General features: G+C 37.5%; 1 protein-coding gene across 3 annotated transcripts; it reads right to left on the bottom strand.

Annotated features, from left to right (window-relative positions):
* Positions 1-152: 152 nt before the first annotated feature.
* LOC106898534 (chromosome unknown open reading frame, human C12orf4) lies at positions 153-27,652 on the bottom strand. Of its 3 annotated transcripts, none has more exons than XM_014959833.1 (14): positions 27,579-27,652; positions 25,932-26,126; positions 25,517-25,662; positions 23,785-23,966; positions 22,045-22,144; positions 21,828-21,949; positions 16,695-16,801; positions 15,792-15,989; positions 12,163-12,291; positions 10,694-10,762; positions 8,814-9,016; positions 3,384-3,441; positions 1,572-1,639; positions 153-580 (listed from the first exon to the last, which is right to left on the bottom strand). In XM_014959833.1, the coding sequence occupies exons 2-14, from the start codon at positions 26,107-26,109 to the stop codon at positions 488-490; spliced, it is 1,653 nt and encodes a 550-aa protein (XP_014815319.1). In that variant the 5' UTR covers positions 26,110-26,126; positions 27,579-27,652; the 3' UTR covers positions 153-487. The 3 variants fall into 3 exon arrangements, with proteins under 3 accessions (XP_014815319.1, XP_014815320.1, XP_014815321.1); XM_014959834.1 differs by lacking the exon at positions 3,384-3,441 and adding an exon at positions 2,965-3,022; XM_014959835.1 differs by having other exon boundaries at positions 12,184-12,291.
* Positions 27,653-27,709: the final 57 nt, after the last annotated feature.

Here is a 27,709-nt window from a genome sequence, read left to right as displayed (position 1 = left end):
GTGGTCGCTGTGAGCCTGGAAAGACAACTGTGACAAATTACATCAAAGTTATTCTAAGGAGACACCTGACATTGTTCGTATTTTTTTAAATCTCACCAAGTAAACTCAGAAAATGTTTTTAAAACCCAACAACCTGAAGCCCACCCAGAAGATACTACTCCTACCATAAGCTTTTATTCCTACTGCTGAAGCATGGGAATCACTTATATTTCTGTAGATCACATACAATAAGTTACATTGAATGTCCTTCAGATAAAAGTGAGGTATTCAACATAAATACTCCGCTGAAACAGGAAGCAAGAGGCAAAAATTAACTCCTAACACCCAAGCCCAGCCAGCTTTTATGTTTTATTATGACGACATGATTCTTGAAGTTGCACCAAATACCACTTCAGGGTCACCATCCCTCAGAAACGAGACGTGCCAATCCAGAATCTCTGTAACCTCATCCTTTGTCAACAGGATACATCTTACTTATGCACCAAATTCAGTGCTTAGAGGTCAAAGTCAATGTAGAGGACACTCTGAAGATTTGTGGAAGCATATTACTCAGTTGGTAAAACATTTCCTCAGAAATTGTCTGGAAAAAAGAAAGTAAAAAAAATTACACCAGTAAACTGGCTTTTTGCTGTAGTTTGGAAGAATTATGTCTCTCTCAACTTTTGTTTCTTGACATTTAAGAGAATTGCTGTTTTTCAGAAGACCACAAAGACCATTTTCAAACTACGTGTCATAACTGTATTTAGTTCAATCAAAAGAGAAAGATTGGCCTAAAAATACTGTTTGGGTATTTGTGTGACATACCTGTTTCCAGTGGATTTCTCGCTCCGGTAATTGGTTATTTCTGCCTAGCTCAAGCAGGACAGTGCTGTTTGTTATCTACAGGACTTCTACTCTCCAAATTCCAGAATTAAATTCAACTTCAGTACTTGGTTTATTCTTGGCTTCCTCCTTGCTCAACACTTTACTATTTTGTCAAGAAATGCATGTTATTTCTTTCCTAACGTAACTCCGATTTTTATATTACTTCCACTACCACTCTTTTAGAACAAATAAAACTTAGCGCTGGCCACCTTCCGAAAACTTTCTGTTTCTCAAGATCAGCTAGAACTCCAAATTAAATAATTTCAGAATCTTAATTTCAATTAACTTCAAATACCTAAGAGTCATCAATGAGTTTGTGGAAGCATGACTAAGCTTAGCACATCACAACTTTCCAAATTGTCAGACAACATAACTAATAAATACCTAAACTTACATAATGCAAGGTTAGCCCATCTCTTCAGAGTAAATAATAGCAAAAAATTATCTCTTTTTCAAAGGTGATGTATTCACCATTTGTAAAGGTGAACTTCCTAGCTTGACATTTTAGCAGCCCCAGAAGATACTACAGGATATTCAAAAATATAACCCCCTTGTATTCCTATTCTATAGGCAAGGGACCCAAACCACAGTGATTACTTAAGCTCACACAAGAAGAGCAGGGCATAGCAAAGAAGTCAAAACTGCAGACAATTAACTTCTTGTTCCAGTAGTCTCCTAGGTTGGATATGAACTTGGTTTAAACCTACCTGTGGTACCAAAAACTGTACAGTTCGAGAAACTCCTCCATCCCATGAGGCCATTTCCATCATGAAACCTAGAAAATAGCATTCATAAAGTATGCATTACCTGTGCAGTCTTCCACATCAATTACACCGTTATCAAGCAGTGAGGAAGTTTTCACATACAACTTGGATTTTAACTGCCTTAGCTAGGGATGTCATTAATCACATTTAAGTCAGACTTGGCCAATCTCCTGACTGAAGTCTGCTTTAAATGGAAAGTCTTACGATTTATGGAGAAAAATCAATATAACCATTCGCACCGCATAACACAGTGCTAGCCAGCAGAAGAGAGAGGTTTCTCCAAATATGACTGTTATGAGCTCTGTCAATGGCCTACTTTCATTGAGAAATAGCTCTTTCCTGTAGCTCTCATGTGATCACATCCACATAAATGAGTACAAGCCACCTGTCAAACGTACACTGACAATCTGGCAGCAACAGAAACTACCCGAACCTACTGGTATGGAAAAAGCTCAGCATTCATGTATTGCTCAAGTTACCATACAGCATTTTTATGCTAGCATTTCCTTACCATGACAAATGAACTACAAAGTCCACAGGAACACACTCATGGCAAATAAAGATACTCAGAAAAATAAAAAAATACTTCTTTAATGAAAGTGCCTATGTAGATGATATGCCACCGTGAATTACCAGAGGTCACGATACGATGAGGTTCCTCGAGTAGGTTGTAGAAAGAACTATTAAAGTATTAAACTAACATTTTAAATACTTGACTGGTTCAGCTATTTAAGTGCAGCACACAAGAACACAGTAAGTAATAACACCAATTGGAAAGACAGAAAATCAAGTTGAGTCACGGGGACTTTCCAAATAAGAGATTAATTAGCACATAAACTTGTCTTTGAAGTGTGGGGAGTCCTCATTGTTTGAGGTAATCAAAATACAAGACACTGGAAATTATATTGTAGACAGCCACCAGCTTTTGCCCTCCTTGAGATTGCTCAAAGCAGCAGCAAGGGCTTTTTTTCCTCTTGTCTATGTTTAAGTTGCAAGGATACTTTTGAAACATTTTTAGTCTCCATTCTAAGTGCCTGAGACTATTTCCTGGTAGGACAGTTATTAATTTTAAAGAGAAAATCAACCTGTACACTTCTTCCTCTTGTCTATGTTTAAGTTGCAAGGATACTTTTGAAACATTTTTAGTCTCCATTCTAAGTGCCTGAGACTATTTCCTGGTAGGACAGTTATTAATTTTAAAGAGAAAATCAAAGTGTATACTTTAATAAACCATAAATTGTTGAGAAACAACTTTTTGGAGAAGGAAATATACAGTTTGAGCAAGGCTGGGTGCCACCAGATGCAACACAAACAGCTGAAGAATTCACGAACATACCTTTGACGCACTTGAACACAAGCTCTGCCCTCTTCAAGCACCATGGAATGGTCATTTCCTAAAAATAAAAATAAAAAGCCTGAATGCCCAATGGATCTAACCAACAAGAGTAGCAGAGATATTATTAAAAATAATACTCTTTTGCCATAGAACCACATTTTCCCCATCAGATATTCAAGCAGCATTATAGGCCATGAAGAGGGATTCAGTACTTTTGAAACATTTTTAGTCTCCATTCTAAGTGCCTGAGACTATTTCCTGGTAGGACAGTTATTAATTTTAAAGAGAAAATCAACCTGTACACTTCAATAAACCATAAATTGTTGAGAAACAACTTTTTGGAGAAGGAAATATACAGTTTGAGCAAGGCTGGGTGCCACCAGATGCAACACAAACAGCTGAAGAATTCACGAACATACCTTTGACGCACTTGAACACAAGCTCTGCCCTCTTCAAGCACCATGGAATGGTCATTTCCTAAAAATAAAAATAAAAAGCCTCAATGCCCAATGGATCTAACCAACAAGAGTAGCAGAGATATTATTAAAAATAATACTCTTTTGCCATAGAACCACATTTTCCCCATCAGATATTCAAGCAGCATTCCAGGCCATGAAGAGGGATTCAGTTTTCCAGAGTATTCTAGGCAGGTGGTATACACCTTACAGGTTACCATAAAAGCACTGACACTAATTACTGGTAGAAGAGCCTGGTGTCAGAACACTCTATATCTTTTTAAGCTGAGATCTTCGTTTTCCAGAGTATTCTAGGCAGGTGGTATATACCTTACAGGTTACCATAAAAGCACTGCCACTAATTATTGGTAGGAGAGCCCGGTGTCAGAACATTCTATTATCTTTTTAAGCTGAGATCTTGAATAAAAATATTGTTGACACCCCTATTAATGCCACTGGAAATAGGTCAATTTAAATCCTCTGAGGATCTTCAGAAAAACATAGGATATCCAATGGATAACTGTCAGATTCATGCTTCAGCTGGCCAAAGGCATGCTCCTCACCACATCTCAACAGGAGTAACTGATGATTCCTAGCTGTTCTTGATAATTCTAGTTAAGGTTTATTGGCACACCCACTGCCTTCAGTAAAAACATTCTCTCTACTGAAAGTGGAAGAAGTCCTTCTTTCTTAAAGATGCATTTAGGTTAGGAGTTAAAACAAGCAAAATCTATCTTCATCTGATGGAGGAATTTCAGATAAAAACCTAAATACCAAGATAGGGTACAAAACCCACACTAGTTTAAGATATCTTAAGATGTGGCTACAAGCACTTGTCTAAATAATTTAAGTTAGAGTTTTAATGCTTCAGCACATCAAAGATTCTTTGGTTGTACGCTACAAAGTGAATATTCCTAGTCAGAGACAGAATGACTGTCACTGTAAACACTTCTCAGAAAGAAAATAATACCTATTTGTAGTCTTCAACATCAAAGTGAGAAGTTTCTAGTCTGAATACAGGAATATAGACACGGAAACAAGTTTATCATTTTATGTACCTTTTCAAATTTACACTTTACATAATTTTCTATTCAGCCTTTATTTGGCAACACAAAATACTATGGAACCTGACATTTCCAAATAGCTTAATGTCCTGATGAAAAAAAAAAGTTATTTGAGAAGCAAGGTTATCTAAGAATGCTTACTGATAACACTGAAACAGTATACTGTTAAACAACTGCATTTAGCATTAAACAACTGCTGAAAGCCAAAGTTCCTACTTAGGAAGGAGTATCTCCTGCCATGCCCGAAATATGTAATATGTTAAAACCAGCATAAGCTAGAAATTACTTTCCAGAAAACTTTCCTTCATGATGTAAAACACTGCATAAACAGATGCTGCTTTTAGGGTATACAACACAATAAACAGACAGAACAATGCTGGGCAATTATTTTTTTTTTCTTCATTTCTAAGCTTTCTGGAAGAAATATTTGGTCTTTGTTATAATTTATTTGCCTAGGTGTGCTTTCTGTCACAAGTAATGTAGGCATTAGCTTTGATCACTGTTGTGGCTTAGGTAAAAAACAAGTGTCTAAAAAGAAGCCTCCTGTTGCTCTGAAGGCAACTCAGGAGTACCTTGTGTAATCAATAAAGGGAACTGAGCCTTAAAAGGATTGATCAAAACAGCAGGATATGACACTATTCCTTGGACTATTTCAGAGAAACATAGATGTTAAATCTTGTGGGCACTCGGGGAAATAACAGGTTGGATCCAGAATGTCACTGTGTGCAAGCCACAAGAACTAAAAAAAATGACGCAGCAGTGATTCAATTATAATCAGTTTTTAAAAATGTAAGTTCTCACAATTTTGCCGTGTTATCAGGATTTTTCTCCATACACAAACTAAGCAATAGTTGTGGAAATGATGAAGAATTGGCTAAGTACCAATTCAAAATACAATGCCAGGGGACAGGAAAAAAAACCCAAACACTCCCTCTCCTATAGTGAGTTTTGGTTAACAGCATCCAAGCAAGTCACAAAACACTTGGGACTTCTGGTTTTGTTCACCAGCAGAGACGACACCTCACTCCTTTTTAGGATATAAACTGTTGTCAACTTAAGATTCCTTTTGCTTATTAAAAAGAAAAAAAAAAGGCCAAATTCACTGATTAGAAAGAGACACTGCAAACCTTTTTGTTCAAACAAATTTGTGACACACTCACTAGGTGGGGCTGCCACTTTTATAAAGCTCAAGGCTCATGCCTTTCCCAAACCATGTCGTAACCAGGTAATGAAAACACTAAAGTTCCTAAGTGTCTTGCAGGAAACAGACTTCAAACCAAATTTCAATGGTTAATTTTAGTAAGTTAAGGATTAGCAAGATGTTTATTCAAAGTATATCTAGGCAAATCCTAAACACTATATGAGCAGGAAACTCAGATGAGAAATATTTGAGGTTAATACACCCATCAATAATCTCTCTACATAACATTCACAAACATTTGGTACAGGGTTCATACTCCCTTCATTTCTACTATTTTTACAAACATTTTTGTCTTAACTTATGGTGATGGAGACAGCTGCCTCAGATCCCTGCGGAGTCAAATTTTTCTCAGTGTTGCTGTGTGGACAGCAGCAATGGCTCCTATGCTGCAACTACCAAGGAAGTGTGCCAGCTCTAGCATTTTTAGCGATGCCATGCTGTTTGAGCCATTTTGATCCTCAGTTTATATGTCAGTTTATATTAAGTTGAGAAGAGCGATCAGGCAGTAATGCTTCAGTTGTCTTGAATTTGAACTTGTCTGCTTTTGCCTTTCTCAAGTATCAAACCCAGATACTTTTGTTCATTTAACTTAATCAGAACAGAAACCCTGGTTTTGCTGTTCATGTTGTACGAAAAGCAGAATTTCTTTTTTTTTTTCTAGAAAAAAAAATAATTAGCTTTAAACAAAGGTCCAATAACAATGAAATTAGGTGGCTTCAGTGAGATTGACACACTTGTTACTTCTGTGAGGTTATAAACACCACTCTTCCATCCACAAAAGAAAACCTTTGGGAAAAGCACGGAGAAAACTCATGATGAATGGCTGTCAGAGCGTAGCATGCAATCCTCTCTGCAGCTGTGCTCCTGGTTAACCACTTTACAAAAATGTTTTTATGTAGGTGGTAAACGCAGATTCAAAACCGGGGCTGCTGAAGGCACCAAGTTCAGGTTAACTTTCAGAAATCTGTTATTATTCACTTTTCTCTCAACAATACGTTACATACTGGTGTGTTTCAAATGAGGTCAGCCAGCTGCAAAGCACTGTAATAAGCAATGCTGTTAATGCAATTCACACAATGCAGTTTTGGCTAAACATATACCTATCATACAGGTCACTTTCTGCTTACTCTGCAAAGACTTAAAACTTAATATAAAAAGTAAATTGTTTTACCAGAACCTTTTAAGATTCCAGCACTAATAAAGAAGATAATTCTTCAGTTTCACACATCCAAGCAACAACACACTCTCAAAGCACATTAAGCACTTGGTCTTGTGCTTTAATTGTATTTTAGTATACACATATGCAAATGAAAGCCAAAAACCATCAAGGTTTAAGAGAAAAAAAAAAAAAAGAAAGAAAAATAATATAGTCAGATGGCAACCTGATTAAGAAAAAATGTCAATAAATTTATGACACACAGTAACTGGGTCCCATCAGTAATCCAGGCCGCTGTCCTGCAAGTCCATTACTTGCATTTGTGCCCCCAAAAAAGTCAATAACAGAAATGAAAAATTTCAGAAAGAATATAATCTGTTCCTAAAAGTCTACTTTTATGTATGGAAGTATATCCTTTAGAAGTTTCATTATTGGACATTTTAAACTTTTGCATTGCTTGCACTTTCACAATAATAGACCCTGATCTTGCCAAAGGGGGCCACTTCTACACTGTGTTCCAATCAAATTGTGTTTAAAAAAAAAAAAGTCACTGTTAAAGTTAATCTGCTGGTGAGCCTTTATCTTGCTAAGAGTCAGGCATTTTCAAAGAAGGAAAGGCAGCACTGAAATTTACAACTGAAAAATCAGAGTTATTTAACCACACACCCTCCCCCGACTGTACCTAAATGTGCAAAGGTATCAATAATGGCAGCATTATCTTATTTTTCTCATTTCTTTAAGTTTATAGACATTTCACCTCTTAAAGAGCTGAGGCATATAGATGTACTGCCTGTACACTGCACCCCTCTCTGCCTCCCCACCCCTTTTTTCTTCTCTGCGAGTATCTTGTAAGCCAGATGTGACAGAGGAAAAGAGGTTGTCAATGGTATTAAACTATGCTTGGTAAAAAGTTACAGTTGAGTAAGAGACAAGCTCTACATCAGCATCCCACTGAAGAAAACAATACAAAAGCTCAGCACAATAAACAAGCCCACCTGTATCTACAAAGAGCCTCAGCAATATGCTGCTTCTTTCCCAGCTAGTATCTGGGGGACTTAAGAGAGGAAAAAGGGACAGAAATTAAGGATGCAAGTGATTAGGTAGTGAAGGAGACAGTTCAGAGCAAAGGTGACATCTGGTTGCTGCTGTGTAGGGCTGAGGTACGTTTAGGGATACAGAACTCTAAGCCAAGCTTTGCTCGGTCTGCCATAATAAAGAGGTTGTCAATGGTATTAAACTATGCTTGGTAAAAAGTTACAGTTGAGTAAGAGACAAGCTCTACATCAGCATCCCACTGAAGAAAACAATACAAAAGCTCAGCACAATAAACAAGCCCACCTGTATCTACAAAGAGCCTCAGCAATATGCTGCTTCTTTCCCAGCTAGTATCTGGGGGACTTAAGAGAGGAAAAAGGGACAGAAATTAAGGATGCAAGTGATTAGGTAGTGAAGGAGACAGTTCAGAGCAAAGGTGACATCTGGTTGCTGCTGTGTAGGGCTGAGGTACGTTTAGGGATACAGAACTCTAAGCCAAGCTTTGCTCGGTCTGCCATAATTCTTAGTTTTAAGGTTTTCTAAATAGCAACAATTAAAACTGGGAATCTAGTATCACTATCACATCAGAGACTCTGAAGGTACAGTTTCTAAGCAAGAGCTGTTGCTGGAAGACTTGCAGGCACGTGGTCCCATCTTTCATTAACACGCAAGTGTGCCATGAGCTGGATCAAGGAAGTGAAGTGTCCCAAAATGAGAGGTGGGAATAAAAAACTAAAGTGATTCAGCTGGCTGCAACATTTTAAACTGCTTCAGTTCCTTCATTTGGGTCACCATATAGATGATTGCCAGCACAACGGTGTGGCAGGAGCATGTGACTGGGATAAACTGTCCCATTTGGCTTAAACATACCCATTGCAAAAATCACTTTCGTTCCATTTGAGAAAATAAAACCAAACTAAATGTTTACATTTACTTACTTCCGACATGTCGTGCACCAATAAGAGAGGAATACTAATGGTAGTAATGTCGTGTGTGCAACAAACTTTGAGAATGTTTCTGAGTCCCATGATTGCAGGATCCCGAGCAGTTATGTTACCAGATCTTACATTATCATCCACACAGAGGTGAAAAGCGACGTGGATTTCAGAAAGATTTGAATGGCGTGTGATGTAGAATTCTCCTACAGAAAAATATAAACCAGGAAGGCAAGATATCACTGTGGTGGATCTGTACTGAAACACAACTGTTACGCTGTGTAAGAACAGGGTCAGTTAAGACAAAAGGGAAATACAAATATACAACAAAGATCAGAACACGTACGTAACAAGATAAAAAAATGTGGATCTGTACTGAAACACAACTGTTACGCTGTGTAAGAACAGGGTCAGTTAAGACAAAAGGGAAATACAAATATACAACAAAGATCAGAACACGTACATAACAAGATAAAAAAAAACAGTTAGAAACCAACTGATCTAAAATCTCTTGGAATATCATTGTTTTACATTCATCCTACACTCACTTCCCTGCTTTGATGGGTTTCACTGGGATCACGGACACCTGGTGTAATAAGACATAACAGTGCCAGTAGAGGCGGATATGATCTATATATAGCACGAAACAGAAAAACAAACACAGAGGAGGTGAAATACTCAAAATATACAATGTAAGCACTGAATTGCAGACAGATGTGGGAGGCGGAAATACCAAAAATGGATAGGTTAAAATAAAGGATGCGAAAAGTCTGTGGAAAAAGATAGTGGATTACGTAACAACTGAGATATGTACTGGAAGACAAAGGTATCAGTGATCATTAGAATTTAACATAATTCATAGTAATGGGAACATTAGTTACAGAGTTGTTTTCAAAAAGTTACCAAGACATCTTACTGGAATTATTTTTAGACTTGGTATTCATTTATCAAAAGTAAAGAAAGGAGGATGAGGGGCATTAAATGCAGGTCTCTCCGTTTTACCTTTCTGCCTGAAATAAGAAGTCTATACTAGAGTCAACAGAAAAGCGGGTAAGCAATATTCTTACTGCTTCAGTTAACAGATAAACATCTTTCCTCAAACCTATTGTCACTGGTCATTTAAGTTAAGATACTACCTTTTACTGGGATGGCTGAAGAACAGGTATGTAGTCCTTTCTGATGACTGCTAAGGAGGTAGCAATCCCCAGCAATGATCATCTAAGAGTAATAACACACAAGCCCCTGCAGCAAGATTCACCCAGATTTATCTGTTAAGGACCCGAGATGATTTATAATCCACTTATACTAACAAGATCCAAGACAATCATGAAAGCAATTTTAAGAAGCCCTCTTATTCAACCACAGGTTGTACGAATTTAACTCCTCCCTCCTCCAACTGTGTATTCACCTTCAAATTTCCTTCCTAAAATTCGTAATACATACAGAAGATACTTCCTCTGGAAATAGGATTTATGCATTCTCAAAGCTGAAAAATACATTCTAAAATGCTTTACTGTATTACAATGGTGACACATATATGTATAATTATTTTCAAAAATAAAGTTAGTTGCTAGTATTGAAGTTTCACCTTTTCCCAAGATGCTCAGAGATCTTTTTTTCACCCTCAAATTCTGAAAAGAAATTTTAGGCCTAGAGAAGTTAAGTGATTTGCCCCAAGTCACATGATGCAGTGGCAAAGCTGGGAATAGAAACCAGATGTCCTGACACCCAGTTCTCTGCCTTAGCCACAGGAACATCCTTCTCCTCTGATTGAGGTCAACTGGGTTTAGTTTATAATTTATGTTCTGACTTTCGAGCTAAAAATGTGCATCTGTATAACACAAATTGCTTTAAGAGGAGGGGGAGAATAGAGCAGAACTCACCCGGCAAAATATTTGACTGGTTTCGTTCAATATTCTTTAATTTATCTTCATTTCCACTACTTTTGTTTTCTGTATATAAATACATAGCACAAACATTAAACATATCATCTATTAATTACATGTCAGTATGAAAGAAGTTTGATGTACTAAGATGATATCTGGCTTGAATTTTTACCACAAAATTACCACAAAGTCCCCCAAATGCAAGGGGATGGACAGGAACTGGTTTTGCTGTCTTCAACAGACACTGAACTAAATCCTATCACAAATCATCAGCTTTCTTATTTAATCATCTTATAATACCTCTTCATTTGGACAAAAGAAAATACAGTATTCTCAAACATAATAATAAACTTTCCAAATTGCCCCCACACCTACACATAGTACCTTGTTATTGCTTTTTAAATACTGTAACTATTTAATACAGATTTGTTTCTAGTATTGCAAGAAAAGAGATTTACATAAATCAGCAGTACAAAACCAGCTTTCATTATTTTTCTCAAGACTACAGCAAAATGCAGGTTTCTATGAAAACTTGTTTCTCTATGTACTGTTATGAATCTATTCATGTTACTGACATATTTAAAGATGATATCTGGCTTGAATTTTTACCACAAAGTTACCACAATTCCCCCAAATGCAGTCCAAATTGCCCCCACACCTACACATAGTACCTTGTTATTGCTTTTTAAATACTGTAACTATTTAATACAGATTTGTTTCTAGTATTGCAAGAAAAGAGATTTACATAAATCAGCAGTACAAAACCAGCTTTCATTATTTCTCTCAAGACTACAGCAAAATGCAGGTTTCTATGAAAACTTGTTTCTCTATGTACTGTTATGAATCTATTCATGTTACTGACATATTTAAACCACATAAGTAGTTCTCTGGAAGAAAAACGAAGTTTCATCATGTACAAGTACTGCCTTAACACCACAGAAAATTTCACAGCCATTTGTAAATAAAACTGCAAAGTAAACCATTCACAAGGATTTGGTCAGCATGAAAAAGTATACACTTTCAGTCAATTTATTATTCAGCTTTTAGTGTTCAGTTTCAAGAAGGAAAAAATCATAACTCCTCTCAGGAAATTTTTAAAGCTTTACATTTAAATAGAAATAAAAAAAGTCAAGACAAAGTCTTTATAGCAGCAGGCAGTTTCAAAATGCAGAGGAAAGCACAATGACACCACACACTTCTCAAGCTGTTGAAGAGTGATCAGAACCTAAGGACTCATACTTTTTTTTTTTTGTAAGGTATGTCTGTTGCAGCAGCAAAGACATCACATGAACATGCTGTCTGTGAGGAGAGAATTTCATGCAAGCTTCTCAGTTTATCAATAAACTCAAACATTCCATTTTCTAGATCAGGTAACTGAAGAAGAGTGAAATCAACTTTCCTGTAACCATAAACATTCAGCTGACCACTATTCTATTTCAAGGAAAGTAATTTTGGTTGCCACTGACCATGATGTCTTTTCGACTTACTGCTACGCTGTGCTCTGGCCTTAAGTACAACCTTCTGGACAATTTCAAGCTGTTCTTGAATTCCAGGAAAATGGAAATCCGTGCATTCTTGGCAAACAGTTGCAAAATCTAGGAAAAAAAAAAAAAAAGATTAAAATCCACATCATAAGGCTGTGCTTAGTAACGTTACATCATTCTGCTCTACCATTCAAGCAAGGCCAGTTATAAAGGCAACTTGCCCTAAAACCAGACAAAGTCCTGCTGTACTTGAGTTTAAATTCTAAAAAATTTATGGCAGAGACAAAACATTTTTTGAAAGAAATGAATTACTTGGGGAAAAAAAAAGTCCTTGAGTGCTGTTGCTCTTCAAACAAAACCACCTGCACCAAAAAACCCCAAAATAATGGCAATAATACATGTGCATTAAATTTATTTGTGCTTTACAAATGATGTCTTATTACTAACAGCCCTTCAATCTGTGGTACTTTATTAAAACGTACTTAATAGATACTTCCAACAGCAACAACTGCATTTCAATTTGCTTTGAAAAATGAAAACAATTAATGAAATTCATCAACAGTGTACCTGGAAAGCTGGAATTATGGTTCTTTCCTTTTAGTTCTCAAAATACAGATCTCAAATCTAAAGAAAAGTGTCATCTTTTTCAGCTTAAAAAGTGCCACTGAAAGAGCTGCAAGTTCCTGATAAGTACTATGTCAATACTTATACTGATAAGTATTATGTCAAACTTGGAAATATTACACTGATAATTAAGATCATAACATGCTGCTTCTGTGACTGGTATTCTAAGTTCCTTAGCCTAATGTCCAGCCATCTCTCCAAGCAAGTCAATGGGAGCCAAACCAAGGTATTAGCAAGCTGGACTATACCAAGCAATTGCTACTTACTTCCCATTTTGAGGTACCTGCTCTAATCCTCCTTAAAGTTCTGAATGTACTCTGACTGCCTATCTGCAGGGCACCGTATAGTCCTGTGAACAAGCTGCAACAGGAACAGTCAGGGTAGAGAGAAAAATCTTAATGTATTTTATACTTTTTACACAAAGTCTCGTCTCCATCATAAAATCTATTTTCAAAAGGCTTTATTAAATTCTCGTGCCCAAAACCAAGGGAGGAAGCAGCTCATATTCCAAAAGATTGTGTCTTCTGTGTATATCAAGACACAATATGGTCACAAGAAACAAACAAATGACAAATCTCTTGTATTTAAATTACAATTAACTTCAATTTTAGTTTATCGTTCATCTGAGTGGCTATTCCTACTAAAACCTGAGCCACAGTAGCCCACAAAGTCCTAATATAAGAGACTTCAGCTAGACAATGCATAAGGTAAATAAAGAAACTGTTTATCTACCTTAGAAAAATAGTTTGAATGAAATGAGCATGTTGAAAGTTCATACGTAAGTTTAGATTTCTGTTCAAGGCTGTTTTCTAAAGAGGTGTCCAAATGTGATTTCAAAAGTATTTTTTGCTAGCTGCTGTTTACACATTGCAAGAAATACAGAAACCACTGCAGTCGTGGTTTCCAGTCTTGCAAATACCTCATATACAACCTGAATTTTGAGACAAATGGAACCATTTTTGGATAACGGATTTATCAAAGATGCAACATCAAAAGCTTTGCCAGACAAAACAGAACTAAGAAAATACACTAAAAGAAGCACATTCTTAAGCTTCCTCAGCACACAGCTACTTGGTCCTGCAACCAAGTCAGCTGCAGGACTTCATACACCTGGAGGCCCTCTCTGTTTAGTACTGGCCGAGTGACTGGTGTTCTCACAGCAACGTAAAATGCTTCGGTAAAGAGCGTGCTTACATGAAGCTCATTTACTCCAGCTACCACAGCAACGTAAAATGCTTCGGTAAAGAGCATGGTTACATGAAGCTCATTTATTCCAGCTGCCTTTGAAAATCTCAGTGTTTTGAGGGAGCTTCTAGCCCATCAAAAAATATAGGCTATTAGGTTTATATTTTTACCCAGCTTTAAAATGGAGGCAGAAAAATGCTTCCGCACTTTTGTAACCCAGAAATTTAGACTTCACAAGTCATTACTGCCCGATTTAAACAACAGCATCAATGAATTATTTCAGGTCTTCTAAATAGCAATTTTATGAACCTTTGAACACCACGGCATATTTACTTCTTAAAGAGCCTTTTAGGAAGGAGAATTGCTTCTGGGTAGCGCACTTGCAACGAGCAGCTTTAACAGTTTAAGAGCAAAGTCTCCTCTCAAAGGTGCTTGTTGCTGTTCTTCCACCAGAAGCTACACCTTGTACCACAGAGTGAACTGAAAGGGGTGTGCCCAAACCTTAGTTGCTGCCTGCAGTGATTTGGGGTCTCAGTACACCCAGACGTTCACTGATGGCTTAAAGTAATCTATCCAACCAGGTCAGAGGGGCTGAAACATGAGACACGTTCATCTCTGCAACACTTTTTAAAAGAATGGTGGGGCAGATAGATATGGGATGTGCCCACAGTTAAGTTCGCTAAAGCCCCTACAGAACTCAAAGAAATCAAAAATTTTTTGAGGATTATACTTTATAGATTGTGATACAGTCCCTTATTTTCCCCTCTACTGTGGCTGCAAGATTTAATTAGTGGCTAGAAAACGCAATTTTGTGTTTGAGAGTACTACTTAAATGTTTGTCTTATCACCAAATCTTCTCTATTTGCTATTAATTTAAATATTTAAGCAGTAAAAAAAAAAAAGTAACTGAAAAGGAGTACAAGTCAGAATGAAACAACTTGGAAACCATCAAAAGTACAAAATACAACTGCAATTTCCACTGGCAGACTTCTCTTTCCTGCTTTGCTACAAGCCTAATTCCACACTGGTTTCAGAGAATATGAAGCACCAAAGTCTATTCTCTTTATGGCATGCTAGAATAATGATGAGTAACTGTGGCTCCAGTCAAAAGGACATTTCAAATGTAAGTATTTTGGTATTAAACTTCAATAAGAAGATGGGAAAGTCAATCATGTGGTTGAGAGAAAGCCTCAGTGACTAAAATTGAAATGGGAATGAAGATGTTTCATTGGTTAACCTTGATACAAAACACCATCATAGTGTCCAGTTACTCAAAAGACATGCACTGAAAACGGCTACTAATCAAGCTTTCCAGGAGTAGGCAATTAATATTCCTATTGTTCATTTTCAAGGAAATTCATAGTGCAGTGGATATCTAAAACACGTGGTATTTTTATATATTTACTCATCAATTTAAAATCTTAGTCTATTTCATTTTCAGCTTCGCAAACAGGTTTCAGTATGCTAATCTGATATTAGAGAGTTACAAGTCCCTATAAAAAAAAACAGTCTAAGGCAGGGAAATCAACACTGAAGTGTTTACTCCAACATGTTCCTTAGACAAACACAAAAACTAGGAAGGAGGTGAGAGAGATAACAGTATATCACAGCATAATTGTCCCCCATCCTTATCCACATCCCTTTTTGCATTTTTTGTTAGTCTTTTGCAATACCATGTTTAAAATTTACTGGAGACCCTTATGTTTTTATTTCGCAGGGAATATTTTTTTGTGAAAGACAGTAAGTTTTAAGGTTACATTCATTTTCATTTGACACAACATACCCCATTGGAGAGGGCTCACCTCTTTTGATGCCGCTGTATGAACTGATACGGTTATCCACCAATAAAACCAGGCCACAGAGAGAAGTTGAATAGAGAGACATTGCAGTTTGAAGCCTGTGAAGTTTGACTCCACTTCGATGATTGCGCTTATGTTTACAGAAATCCAGCATATCAGCTCTCAGTAATCTCAAGTTATGCATGGTCTTCAACTGAGCTCCTGTATGGAATATAAATTTCAATACTTACAGTAAAAGAGGAAACTCAAAATTGTTACTAAAATACAAGGGATCAAAGTGCTACCCTAAGTTTTGTGAAAAAGGTCTATACAGGAAATATAATCAATAATACTCAAAGAAAGATCTTAACTATATATTTCAGTTTTACATACACATCAGCAATTTACACAATAATAGTAAAAATGCAGTATTTTCCACAATGCTTATCTATATGTGAAATGAGCCTTGTTCCTTATTATAAGGCTATGGGCAGAATTCTAATGCAGTCAAAAGAGACACTTCAAAGTGTAACAAATCTCTATTGCATAAACAAGAAGTAAAAGTTTTAAGCACCCATTTTTCTATTAATTTATTGTGGGAATTAAATTTAATACCAACAGGTTCTTACCAAATATAAGAAAAGTAAAATGTGATCTTTAACTGCTATGCTTTGATGTTAGTGCGCTTTTCTACACTAGTCACCATCCTAGAGTGGAAAAAACTTGTTTCTATCATGTTTTCCATTAAGTATATTTCAGGTAGCTAGATACTGTTTGATACAGTTTATATTGTACTGTACTTCAATTACAAACTGTATATATTATAGACAGTGACAGTTAAATACTGTAAATAACAGATGGCTTAGATACATTATTTATTAACATCTGTTATTATGTTTGGTTTTGGTGTTACTTTACTTTACTTACCCAAGTGAATAGTGAAACTTTCTTCTAACAGCCTTTGCTCTTCGTAAATTCTTCCATTTCCTTCTACAGATTCTCTCAGTTGACTGGGCTGAACACTGATTTCATCACTGAAATAATGAGAAATGTACTGAAAAGTTTGTCGTCATTTTTGTTCAAGACCAGCAATATTTCTGAAAGCCATCCAAAGTATTCTCAGACACTTTGTGGAAATCAAGAGACTGAGTCTATTTGAATGAACTCCACTCATCTGAGGTTTTGCCTTTCTGGCGTGCAACGCTCCAGGTGCATGCCAGCAGGAAGAGTATATTCTGCTGTTAGATTAACATTACCTAGCTCATTTGTAGAGCATTCTGAGATTAAGAAATAAGAACAAATCACAATACCTAGGTATAACATAATAAGAACATAGGAATAAAAGGGAGGAAAACATAGAATTATTTTCAGCCTGTTTATAATAGCCCAAACCTTATTTATGAAGTTACTAAATAAAACATTTCTTCCCACACGCACAAAATGGGGGATTAAAAAAAGCCAAATCAAAAGCTTCACAGTGTTCAAACTAGAAAGACAGATTTCAGATATCAGTTTTATTTTTTTTCCTAAATTCAACTGTCTGGTAGGAATTGTGAAAGGACAGTGAAAGGACACTGTAGAGAGGTTGGTGCTGGTCTCTTCTCACAGGTAACTAGCGACAGAACGAGAGGGAACGGCTTCAAGCTCCAACAGGGTAGGTTTAGACTGAACATTAGGAAAGAATTTTTCACCGAAAGAGTGGTCGGGCATTGGAACAGGCTGCCCAGGGAGGGGGTGGAGTCACCATCCCTGGCTGTGTTTAAGGGCCGTTTAGATGCAGTGCTGAGGGACATGGTGTAGGGGAGGACTTTGTAGAGTAGGGGAGATGGTTGGACTCGATGATCCCAAGGGTCTCTTCCAACCTGAATGATTCTATGAATTGATATAAGTAGCACTGTTTCTGCTTCATGAAAGAACATGAACATCTCTCCAATTTGTTTCTGCATTAACAAAAAGTTACTCTTTGTTTTCAAAATGCCTGATCTTCAGAGGTGTTTCACAAAGGATTGTTTTACAAACTTGCAAGCAATTCCACTAATTGCAAATGCCTAGTGATGAGGTAGAACTGAGATATACTGTTAGTAAATACACATACACAAGCAACTAGATGGACATAGATATATATGTGTGCATGTATATGTATTTATATTGTATGTCTATCTTTTATGTCTATGTATGTGTGTAACACACATATTTCTCTCTCTCAATAAACTTCCAGTTGCCCTACTGTAGAATTCCTGTGCATTATTTTCGAAAGCATTAGGGACCTACAGTTTTCAGGATTGAACACAAGCAGAGAGATCACATTTTCTACTACTGTATGCGAGTGCAGTGATTCAAATAGTTATAAACATCCAAGATTATCAATGTCCCTGCCCATGGCAAGAGGCAAGGAACTAGATGATCTTTAAGGTCTCTTCCAACCTAAACCATTCTATGATTCTATGAAGCCAAAATATCCTCACTCTCTCTCAGAGTACGTGCCTCTGGACCTCTAGCAGTCCATTTCTTCCAGCTTTCAGCTCTAAGTAACTTCACCTTGATCTTATTTTACAGCAGTAGAGAGCAAGAGGTTCACACTGATAAGTATTTCATACTTATTTTCAATCCTTTGCAATTTCTTTATCTTTAATGCCTCATGGAAATAATCAGCAAAGCTAACATGAAAATTCTATGGAAAAATATTTTAGGATTGGGCTTAAGAGCTTGAATAGACTGTCACTACTGTAGTGATGTTCTACCTGGTCACTAGTTTAGAAAGAGGTTGGCTTGCCTGTGAGCTATACAGACCTTGGACATTCCCAGACTAACTAGAGAACTCCAAGAGACTCCCAAAACATAAATTCACAGACAACAAAATCCTGAGGAAAGCAGTGAAAAATCTAAGCATACAGCATCATCCTCCAATATATTTCCCCTCCTCTCTCTCTTCCCTCATGTTCCATACACTTCCTTATCCCAGAAGGAAACGAGAAAATGATGAGTATTTCATGCAATATGATCCATCCCTGTCTTCTCTTATTGGCATCCACTTTGTTCAAAGGTGCTGTGTTTCCCATAAATTCCTTGCTGCATCCACCTAAATCTACTCAGGCTGGCTCTTCTACTAACATGAGAAAGCATCAGGTTTTACCCTTTCTGTTTTCCTATCAGTAACAAAGGTGGTGGTTACTCATGATGAAGTATAAGGACATCCCCAAGTTACAAATTCTGATTTCCCTGCTATTTCCTCAATCAGAAAGCTGTTCATCCAACTCTCACCACAAGCATTCACACTAAAAAATTCCATTTTTTTTAGCTGTCCAGTGATGTATACATAAAACAAAACAAAAAAATTGAAAGAGATTTATTAATTCAAACTGTGTGATCCTGTTACCATTTATTAAGCTACAATTATGCAGAACATCCTTACGTGGTAACAGAAAGCCTTGTGAAATAGTGTTAAAGACAGACACTGTTAAAAATAGACATTGTAGATAAAGGCAAAATCAGAGAAAACCCCATTCGGCTCAAGTTGTAGTTTAGCACATTGCAACAGCTTTCTAGTACAGAAAGGTTATAACTTTACACAATGAAGAAACTCCTAAAAATATATTTTATTATGATGTTTTATTTGCCTTTGATTTGCTTTGATTATCCTATTTAAATGGCTAATCTGAAATAAAGATTATATAAAAGCCAGTCCCTTGAACTATTACAAATAGAAGTAATCATCATAGAGGAATTAGATACCTGATTGAACTGTTGTTTGGATTCTTTAGGTCCTGATGAAGCTTTATCACCCATTCCTGATATTCTTGCTTCTGGATAGCAGTAGACAGTGCTGAGGGACATGGTGTAGGGGAGGACTTTGTAGAGTAGGGGAGATGGTTGGACTCGATGATCCCAAGGGTCTCTTCCAACCTCAATGATTCTATGAATTGATATAAGTAGTACTGTTTCTGCTTCATGAAAGAACATGAACATCTCTCCAATTTGTTTCTGCATTAACAAAAAGTTACTCTTTGTTTTCAAAATGCCTGATCTTCAGAGGTGTTTCACAAAGGATTGTTTTACAAACTTGCAAGCAATTCCACTAATTGCAAATGCCTAGTGATGAGGTAGAACTGAGATATACTGTTAGTAAATACACATACACAAGCAACTAGATGGACATAGATATATATGTGTGCATGTATATGTATTTATATTGTATGTCTATCTTTTATGTCTATGTATGTGTGTAACACACATATTTCTCTCTCTCAATAAACTTCCAGTTGCCCTACTGTAGAATTCCTGTGCATTATTTTCGAAAGCATTAGGGACCTACAGTTTTCAGGATCTTTTATGTCTATGTATGTGTGTAACACACACATATTTCTCTCTCTCAATAAGCTTCCAGTTGCCCTACTGTAAAATTCTTGTGCATTATTTTCAAAAGCATTAGGGACCTACAGTTTTCAGGACTGAACACAAGCAGAGAGATCACATTTTCTACTACTGTATGCGAGTGCAGTGATTCAAATAGTTATAAACATCCAAGATTATCTATGTCCCTGCCCATGGCAAGAGGCAAGGAACTAGATGATCTTTAAGGTCTCTTCCAACCTAAACCATTCTATGATTCTATGAAGCCAAAATATCCTCACTCTCTCTCAGAGTACGTGCCTCTGGACCTCTAGCAGTCCATTTCTTCCAGCTTTCAGCTCTAAGTAACTTCACCTTGATCTTATTTTACAGCAGTAGAGAGCAAGAGGTTCACTCTGATAAGTATGAAAATCCTTCGCAATTTCTTTACCTTTAAAGCCTCAGGGAAATAATCAACAAAGCTAACATGAAAATTCTGTGGAAAAATATTTTAGGATTGGGCTTAGAGCGTGAATAGACTGTCACATTTTACAGCAGTAGAGAGCAAGAGGTTCACACTGATAAGTATTTCATACTTATTTTCAATCCTTTGCAATTTCTTTATCTTTAATGCCTCATGGAAATAATCAGCAAAGCTAACATGAAAATTCTATGGAAAAATATTTTAGGATTGGGCTTAAGAGCTTGAATAGACTGTCACTACTGTAGTGATGTTCTACCTGGTCACTAGTTTAGAAAGAGGTTGGCTTGCCTGTGAGCTATACAGACCTTGGACATTCCCAGACTAACTAGAGAACTCCAAGAGACTCCCAAAACATAAATTCACAGACAACAAAATCCTGAGGAAAGCAGTGAAAAATCTAAGCATACAGCATCATCCTCCAATATATTTCCCCTCCTCTCTCTCTTCCCTCATGTTCCATACACTTCCTTATCCCAGAAGGAAACGAGAAAATGATGAGTATTTCATGCAATATGATCCATCCCTGTCTTCTCTTATTGGCATCCACTTTGTTCAAAGGTGCTGTGTTTCCCATAAATTTCTTGCTGCATCCACCTAAATCTACTCAGGCTGGCTCTTCTACTAACATGAGAAAGCATCAGGTTTTACCCTTTCTGTTTTCCTATCAGTAACAAAGGTGGTGGTTACTCATGATGAAGTATAAGGACATCCCCAAGTTACAAATTCTGATTTCCCTGCTATTTCCTCAATCAGAAAGCTGTTCATCCAACTCTCACCACAAGCATTCACACTAAAAAATTCCATTTTTTTTAGCTGTCCAGTGATGTATACATAAAACAAAACAAAAAAATTGAAAGAGATTTATTAATTCAAACTGTGTGATCCTGTTACCATTTATTAAGCTACAATTATGCAGAACATCCTTACGTGGTAACAGAAAGCCTTGTGAAATAGTGTTAAAGACAGACACTGTTAAAAATAGACATTGTAGATAAAGGCAAAATCAGAGAAAACCCCATTCGGCTCGAGTTGTAGTTTAGCACATTGCAACAGCTTTCTAGTACAGAAAGGTTATAACTTTACACAATGAAGAAACTCCTAAAAATATATTTTATTATGATGTTTTATTTGCCTTTGATTTGCTTTGATTATCCTATTTAAATGGCTAATCTGAAATAAAGATTATATAAAAGCCAGTCCCTTGAACTATTACAAATAGAAGTAATCATCATAGAGGAATTAGATACCTGATTGAACTGTTGTTTGGATTCTTTAGGTCCTGATGAAGCTTTATCACCCATTCCTGATATTCTTGCTTCTGGATAGCAGTAGACTGTTTTAATTCATTGGTCCATTTGTTCTCCAAATCCTAACAAAATGATGATTATGATTTGAGTGTTTTGGATGGTTTTTTTAAAGACAATTATTTGCATGACATATTCTAGTTCACTGAACTTAGTATACCTGCTGAGATTCAAAATGCTGAGCTGCTAATGAATTTACATCTTGGTCTGTTAGTGATTTCCCTAGTTCCTGCATCACCTTATCCATTTCTGCTCCTTGTCTGAAAGAGAAGCACAAGGTAGATTTAGAACAAGCAACACTTTCAAAAAATTGGCAGAATATGCATTACAGTTGATACAGAACTGATCATTGTATCAGTAACTATCAGCCAGCTGGTCAATGCTCATCACAAACAGAGATACAACTGAACATATAGCTGAAAGACACATCATGTTAGGCAGTATTTTGTCCATCTGCTCATTTTGGAATTTGAATTCATACACTTAAAGTATACACTCAGAGATATTCGAAGAAGGTATGACGCTAGTATAGCCCTTCACTATTCTTAGCATTAGAAGAGTTTTTGAAATGGTCGTACTCAGGCCCTTGCTTTCCTCCTGCCCCAATCACAGCTGATCCAGGCAGGTAAACACCAAGAAGCAGGCTAAATACACCTGTTTTTAACAGCCAGATGAGCTTCCAGCTCAAACTACAGTCAACGAGGGGACCTAAAGGGCAGATCGTTCAATACCTTGTCCCACCTTAGTCTTCTAAACCCCTGGCTTCACTTAGTCTTTCAACTTCAGCCCTTTCTTCAGCAAGGCATCAATTTACCCTAGCACAGATTTAGCAATGAATATCCACAAATTTGAATGGAGGGTCAGGTATTCCAAGTCAGCTCCTGTGTAAACAGAACACCACCTACGCTCATCTGGGATAGTCTCAGCTGCCACCAACATGCAGAGTTTCTTGATCATGACAAACAGATATGGTAAATTCCACCAGAGTCAATGCACAGTTATATCACACTAGAGCTCTACAACACTATGGCTCTTCGGATAAAGCGCCCTTCTTCTAGATGACTACTTGAGAAGAGTCCATAAGCAGCAAAATGTTTTGCTAGCACGTTATTGGCAACATTTATCCCCAAATTAGAGATATATACAATTCAGTCTAGAAGCAACTATATAAACATGTATGCATTGTATAACGTGAGCTTAAATGCAAGTCAAGAGGACTATTGCCACTTAGGATGTTAAAACATACCTACTTCGAATATTCTGGCATCTCACAAGCTTCCCTAGCATGTAATATCTATACGATATCTGCATTTGCGAGCATTCATTTTCCTTAACCTATTTAGTCTTGAAAAGAAATAAGAGAACTCCGCATTGTATGTGTTCCCTCTTGTGGGCAGAGCAGTCTCCTGCAGCTATTCAAGTTTATTTGGAAATAGGATCCCACATAGACTTTCCTACATTTCAAATTCAACACTTTCTGATTTAAAGTTGGTTCAAGTCTCATGTTCACCTTTTCATCCTGTGGAACTTCCAATTTTTCACTGAAATTACATCATAACAAAAGCAAAATATGGTATGCAAATATAATTTATTTTCTAGATATCCTAAGCACTTTTCATTGCTATACCACTTACAACACGAATTGAACAATGGAAATCGAATCTTGTATTTGGTGGCTTTAGCTTGTAGAATTTTCAGAGACTGAGGAGAACATAAGAGAGCTGACCCTAACAATATAGGCTATGTGTTATACAACTTTAAAGAGGGAAACATAAAACTAAAATAGGGGTTACATAGACAAATACAAGTTGATACATGCTGTCCTACAAGTCGTATGTGCCCAGTGGCATGCACCGCTATTTAATAAGAAAAAAAATAAAAAGAGAAAAGGAAGGAATACCTTTCCCGTAGTTTTTTCAGTTCCACATCTCTTTCACTTATTAATTCTGAGATACTAACAAAATAATTGTGTTCCAGGTTTAACAGCATTTCAGAAGCTGGAGAATGTATCAGATCGTGATAAACATCTGCAAAGTCTTCATCCCAGCTGGTTTCTTCAGGTTTTGCATGTTCTAGTGTTGTCTAAAAATAAGAGATTTTAAAGCATATGGTACCTTTAGGACATACAAGGATCCCTCAAAATGGTGGGGCAAAACCATCTGGGCACGCACACTGCCACACAACTTTCAACATACATGAATTATCCTTCCTAATTTCAGCTTTCTGTATTCTGCTTTAACATATTCTCCCTTCCCATATTCCTTCTCTTTCAAAGCAACTAACAGCAGAAACATTAAGGTTTTGACTACAACGAGGAACTACCGGTTTTCAGCCATTAACAGCAGAAACATTAAGGTTTTGACTACAGTGAGGAACTACCACCAACTTGGAAAGAACAATAGTATCTGCAACAATATTCACAATTGATGGATTTTAGATAGGGCTCAAAACACCAGCTGTGCAAACAAAAATGTTTTCCTAGAAAGGATGACTAACCTCTGATGTAACTAGAATTTGATCAACAACACTGATTTAAGAAAAGCAATTTTTATTGAACAAAGAATGGCCCAAAGATGCCAGTTTTGCAAGCTCCTTTATACTGAAACACTCTTTACATTGGCAATCATTCCCACCAGATTTAACTGATGAAATGAGATTGTATCATTGAAATCAGGTTAGAAACGTCAAGAAATGATCTAATCCTAACCCCTACACTCAGGCTAACCTATACATAGAAATCACTAAGATTAGATTGTAAATTCTTTCAATGTTTTATCACATTCCTATTCTCACCTAATACAGATTTTTCCTTCTTAAAGGTTAAGTTAATTTCATTTTATTGATGTTCATTAAGACAGATGCTTTGCTTCCAGTTCTCTTTATAACAGATGTATGTTTTGGATTTTTTCACCACTTTCTTTTATATTCCACAATAAAAAAAATCAATTCCTATGAACTTTTCTTCAAATGCTGCGGTTTCTGTCATTCTTTTTTCCTCTTTGCTAGGACTCATCCAGTTCTTTCATATACCTCCATTTTAAAGATCACATGCAAAACTGGACACGTTACTGCAGCTAAAGCCTCAGCATCCCTAAATAATGTAAAACAGTCACATGAACTCAGAAAACAGCTAAAAAGTCTCTTGCAACTCTACACTTTCTCCTTGGAGTCTTCATTGTTATTTTTGAGATCTAGGATGGCAGTACCACTTTACTATTTCTTGCTTTGAATTTAATGCACTATAAACCTTTGGTCTATTTTTGTTTTAATACCACTAGCCATTTTCCTCTCAACTTTTTATCTTTTGATTCTACTTAAGTTCAGGAAAAAACACACTGAGAACTTGTATGATAAAGACTTAATGATCATTTTCAGATAAAAAGAAAAAAATAATCTAAGAATTGACCAGTAGTTCTACTTAAGTTCAGGAAAAAACACACTGAGAACTTGTATGATAAAGACTTAATGATCATTTTCAGATAAAAAGAAAAAAAAATATCTAAGAATTGATCAGTACAAGTGAATTTCAATGCAATTTTGCATCTTCACAGATGTGATCCTATCTGTACCTGCACACACACACACTCTCACAAAGCAAGCCCTTAATATTAACTTTTCAGCCTTAATCTTACCTCTTTATAAGCTTTAGCCCAAGTATCTGCCAGCTGGTTTATGTCTACTTTTCCTGATTTCACTGCTTCCAGAGCCATTTCAGCTTCTCTATCATAATCTTTTATAGTTTCCTCTTCTATGAACTTATTAAGGGATTGCTTCAGGTCTAATATAACAAGAAGAGAATTGTCCATCAACAAAACATGTCAGTGGAAGCATCAGCAATCATCTAGAGAACATAAAGTTTTTCTAAAAGCCTTTTACTTGGACACCTTACTTGCTAGTACTAACAGTAATTTTCTTTAATGTTTTGCTGGTTTAAAACCAAAATTTAAAACTGTTCTAGTGAATACCCTTATTTTGGTTTCTTAAAGCAGGTTGTAAGACACTTACAGGCATGAGTATATCACATTAATTTAAGAAATCAATTCTTACCATTTTCTATAAAGCATGGCAGATTGTGCAGAAGCATGAGACGCCCATGCAAATGACTAATATTCTCTTGCACAGGGAATTTGAGAGGCACAGTAAGCACAAAATGCTGATTTCCCACGTCGAATTTGTACACATAGTCTCTCTCCCTAGTGAAGGTCTTTCCTTTATTAGGCTTCATCTTCTTGAGCTGATTTTCTGCATTAGAAATGAAAGTAACATGAGTCACATTCTTATAAAATCATAAGTAAAAAATGCTAACTAAAACCATGGCTTTGTTAATAAATAACAGCTTCTAGCAATAAAACTTAAATGACCAAATTTTTCATAGATACTCCATTTTGACTTCCAGATACATAGGTTGGAACTGAAGCATAAATACCAGTTCCCAAGCCACTGAATGCTTCCAAACTGCAATGGGGTGTATCAGTGTATGAATTTGGGTAATTACTCCTACAAATTTCAGTACAAGCTTCCTGACTTAAAGGAAGAACGAGGACATAAGGAATCCTCATAAATAGCAAACTTTAATGGAAACACTGTAATTGCTGACATGCGCATCCCAGGCTCTGAAATTCTTCACAGTGCATTAGGATTTTATTTCCTCTTTTCTGCGGCTGGTAGACTTAAGGGGAGGGGTGGGGGGAAGAGGGAAGTTTGCGATCGATTTTAGAAAAAGCTTATTTTGTCATTTTATAACTTGCGTTAGGATAGACTGTCATAATTTTTAAATGATACCAATAAACCAAGAGAAAAGCAAGAGAATCGTCTACAGAATGAAAATACAGGGCAGGAACACATCCCTGTATCAGTGAGTTTTCCCTCCACCAGGGCTCCTCCACTCAACAGACATCCCTCCTTAGAACCATAGAGTGGTCAGAGTTGGAAGGGACCTTCAAGATCACCAAGTTCCAACCCCCCTGCCCTGGGCAGGGACACCTCCCACCAGACCAGGTTGCTCCAAGCCCCATCCAGCCTGGCCTTGAACCCCTCCAGGGATGGGGCAGCCACAGCTTCTCTGGGCAACCTGTTCCAGTGTCTCACCACGCTCGCAGGAAAGACTTTCTTTCTGGTATCTAACCTAAATCTCCCCTCTTCCAATTTAAAACCATTATGCCTTACCCTGCCTTCTGAACATCACCTGCAGAGCTGGACGCACTACGCCAGCTGAAACCTCCCCCCAACGCTACAAAACACTGCCCAAGGGGAAGAAAGGCAGAAAACGAAAGAAAAAAAAAATTAAAAAGGTGTCTTTTCCACAGCAAAACGCCTGGGACCGGTTCATAGGTTTGGGTTTGGTTCGATGCGCAGCCCAGCAGCCACCCTGCCCCAGGGGTGGGCTCAACCCCCCATCTCCTCAACCGGCGCCGGTGCCCTCAGTTCCCCCCCAGTCTCTTGGGGCGGGGGGGGCAGACCGGCGGCTCACTCCCCGAGAAGCACCGTTAGCTCCCGTTACTGAAGAAGCAGAATCGAAGCCGGCGGTGGGCGGGAAGGGCCTGCAGGATCCCCCCTCCCTCCACCTTCACCATTCCCCCACCCGGGAAGGCTCCAGTGTAAACACTGGGATGGGACAGCGCCCTCAGGGACCGGGGCCGCTTCCCCCCCCCGCCGGGAAGGGCGGGAGCGGTGCCCTCCTCCCTCTGCGCTCACCTGGGGGCCGGGAGGACGGCTGAGGGGGCGCGGCGGCGGCGGGGAGGTACCCGGCCAGCAGAAAGTGGGAGGGAAGGAGGCGGCGGCGACACCGGGCGGTTCCTGCCTCCCCGTGAGGAACCCCAAGGAGC

The sequence above is a fragment of the Calidris pugnax genome, unplaced genomic scaffold, assembly GCF_001431845.1.
Source record: "Calidris pugnax isolate Ruff unplaced genomic scaffold, ASM143184v1 scaffold373, whole genome shotgun sequence".
Lineage (NCBI taxonomy): Eukaryota > Metazoa > Chordata > Aves > Charadriiformes > Scolopacidae > Calidris > Calidris pugnax.
This window is presented reverse-complemented; position numbering and strand designations above follow the sequence as displayed.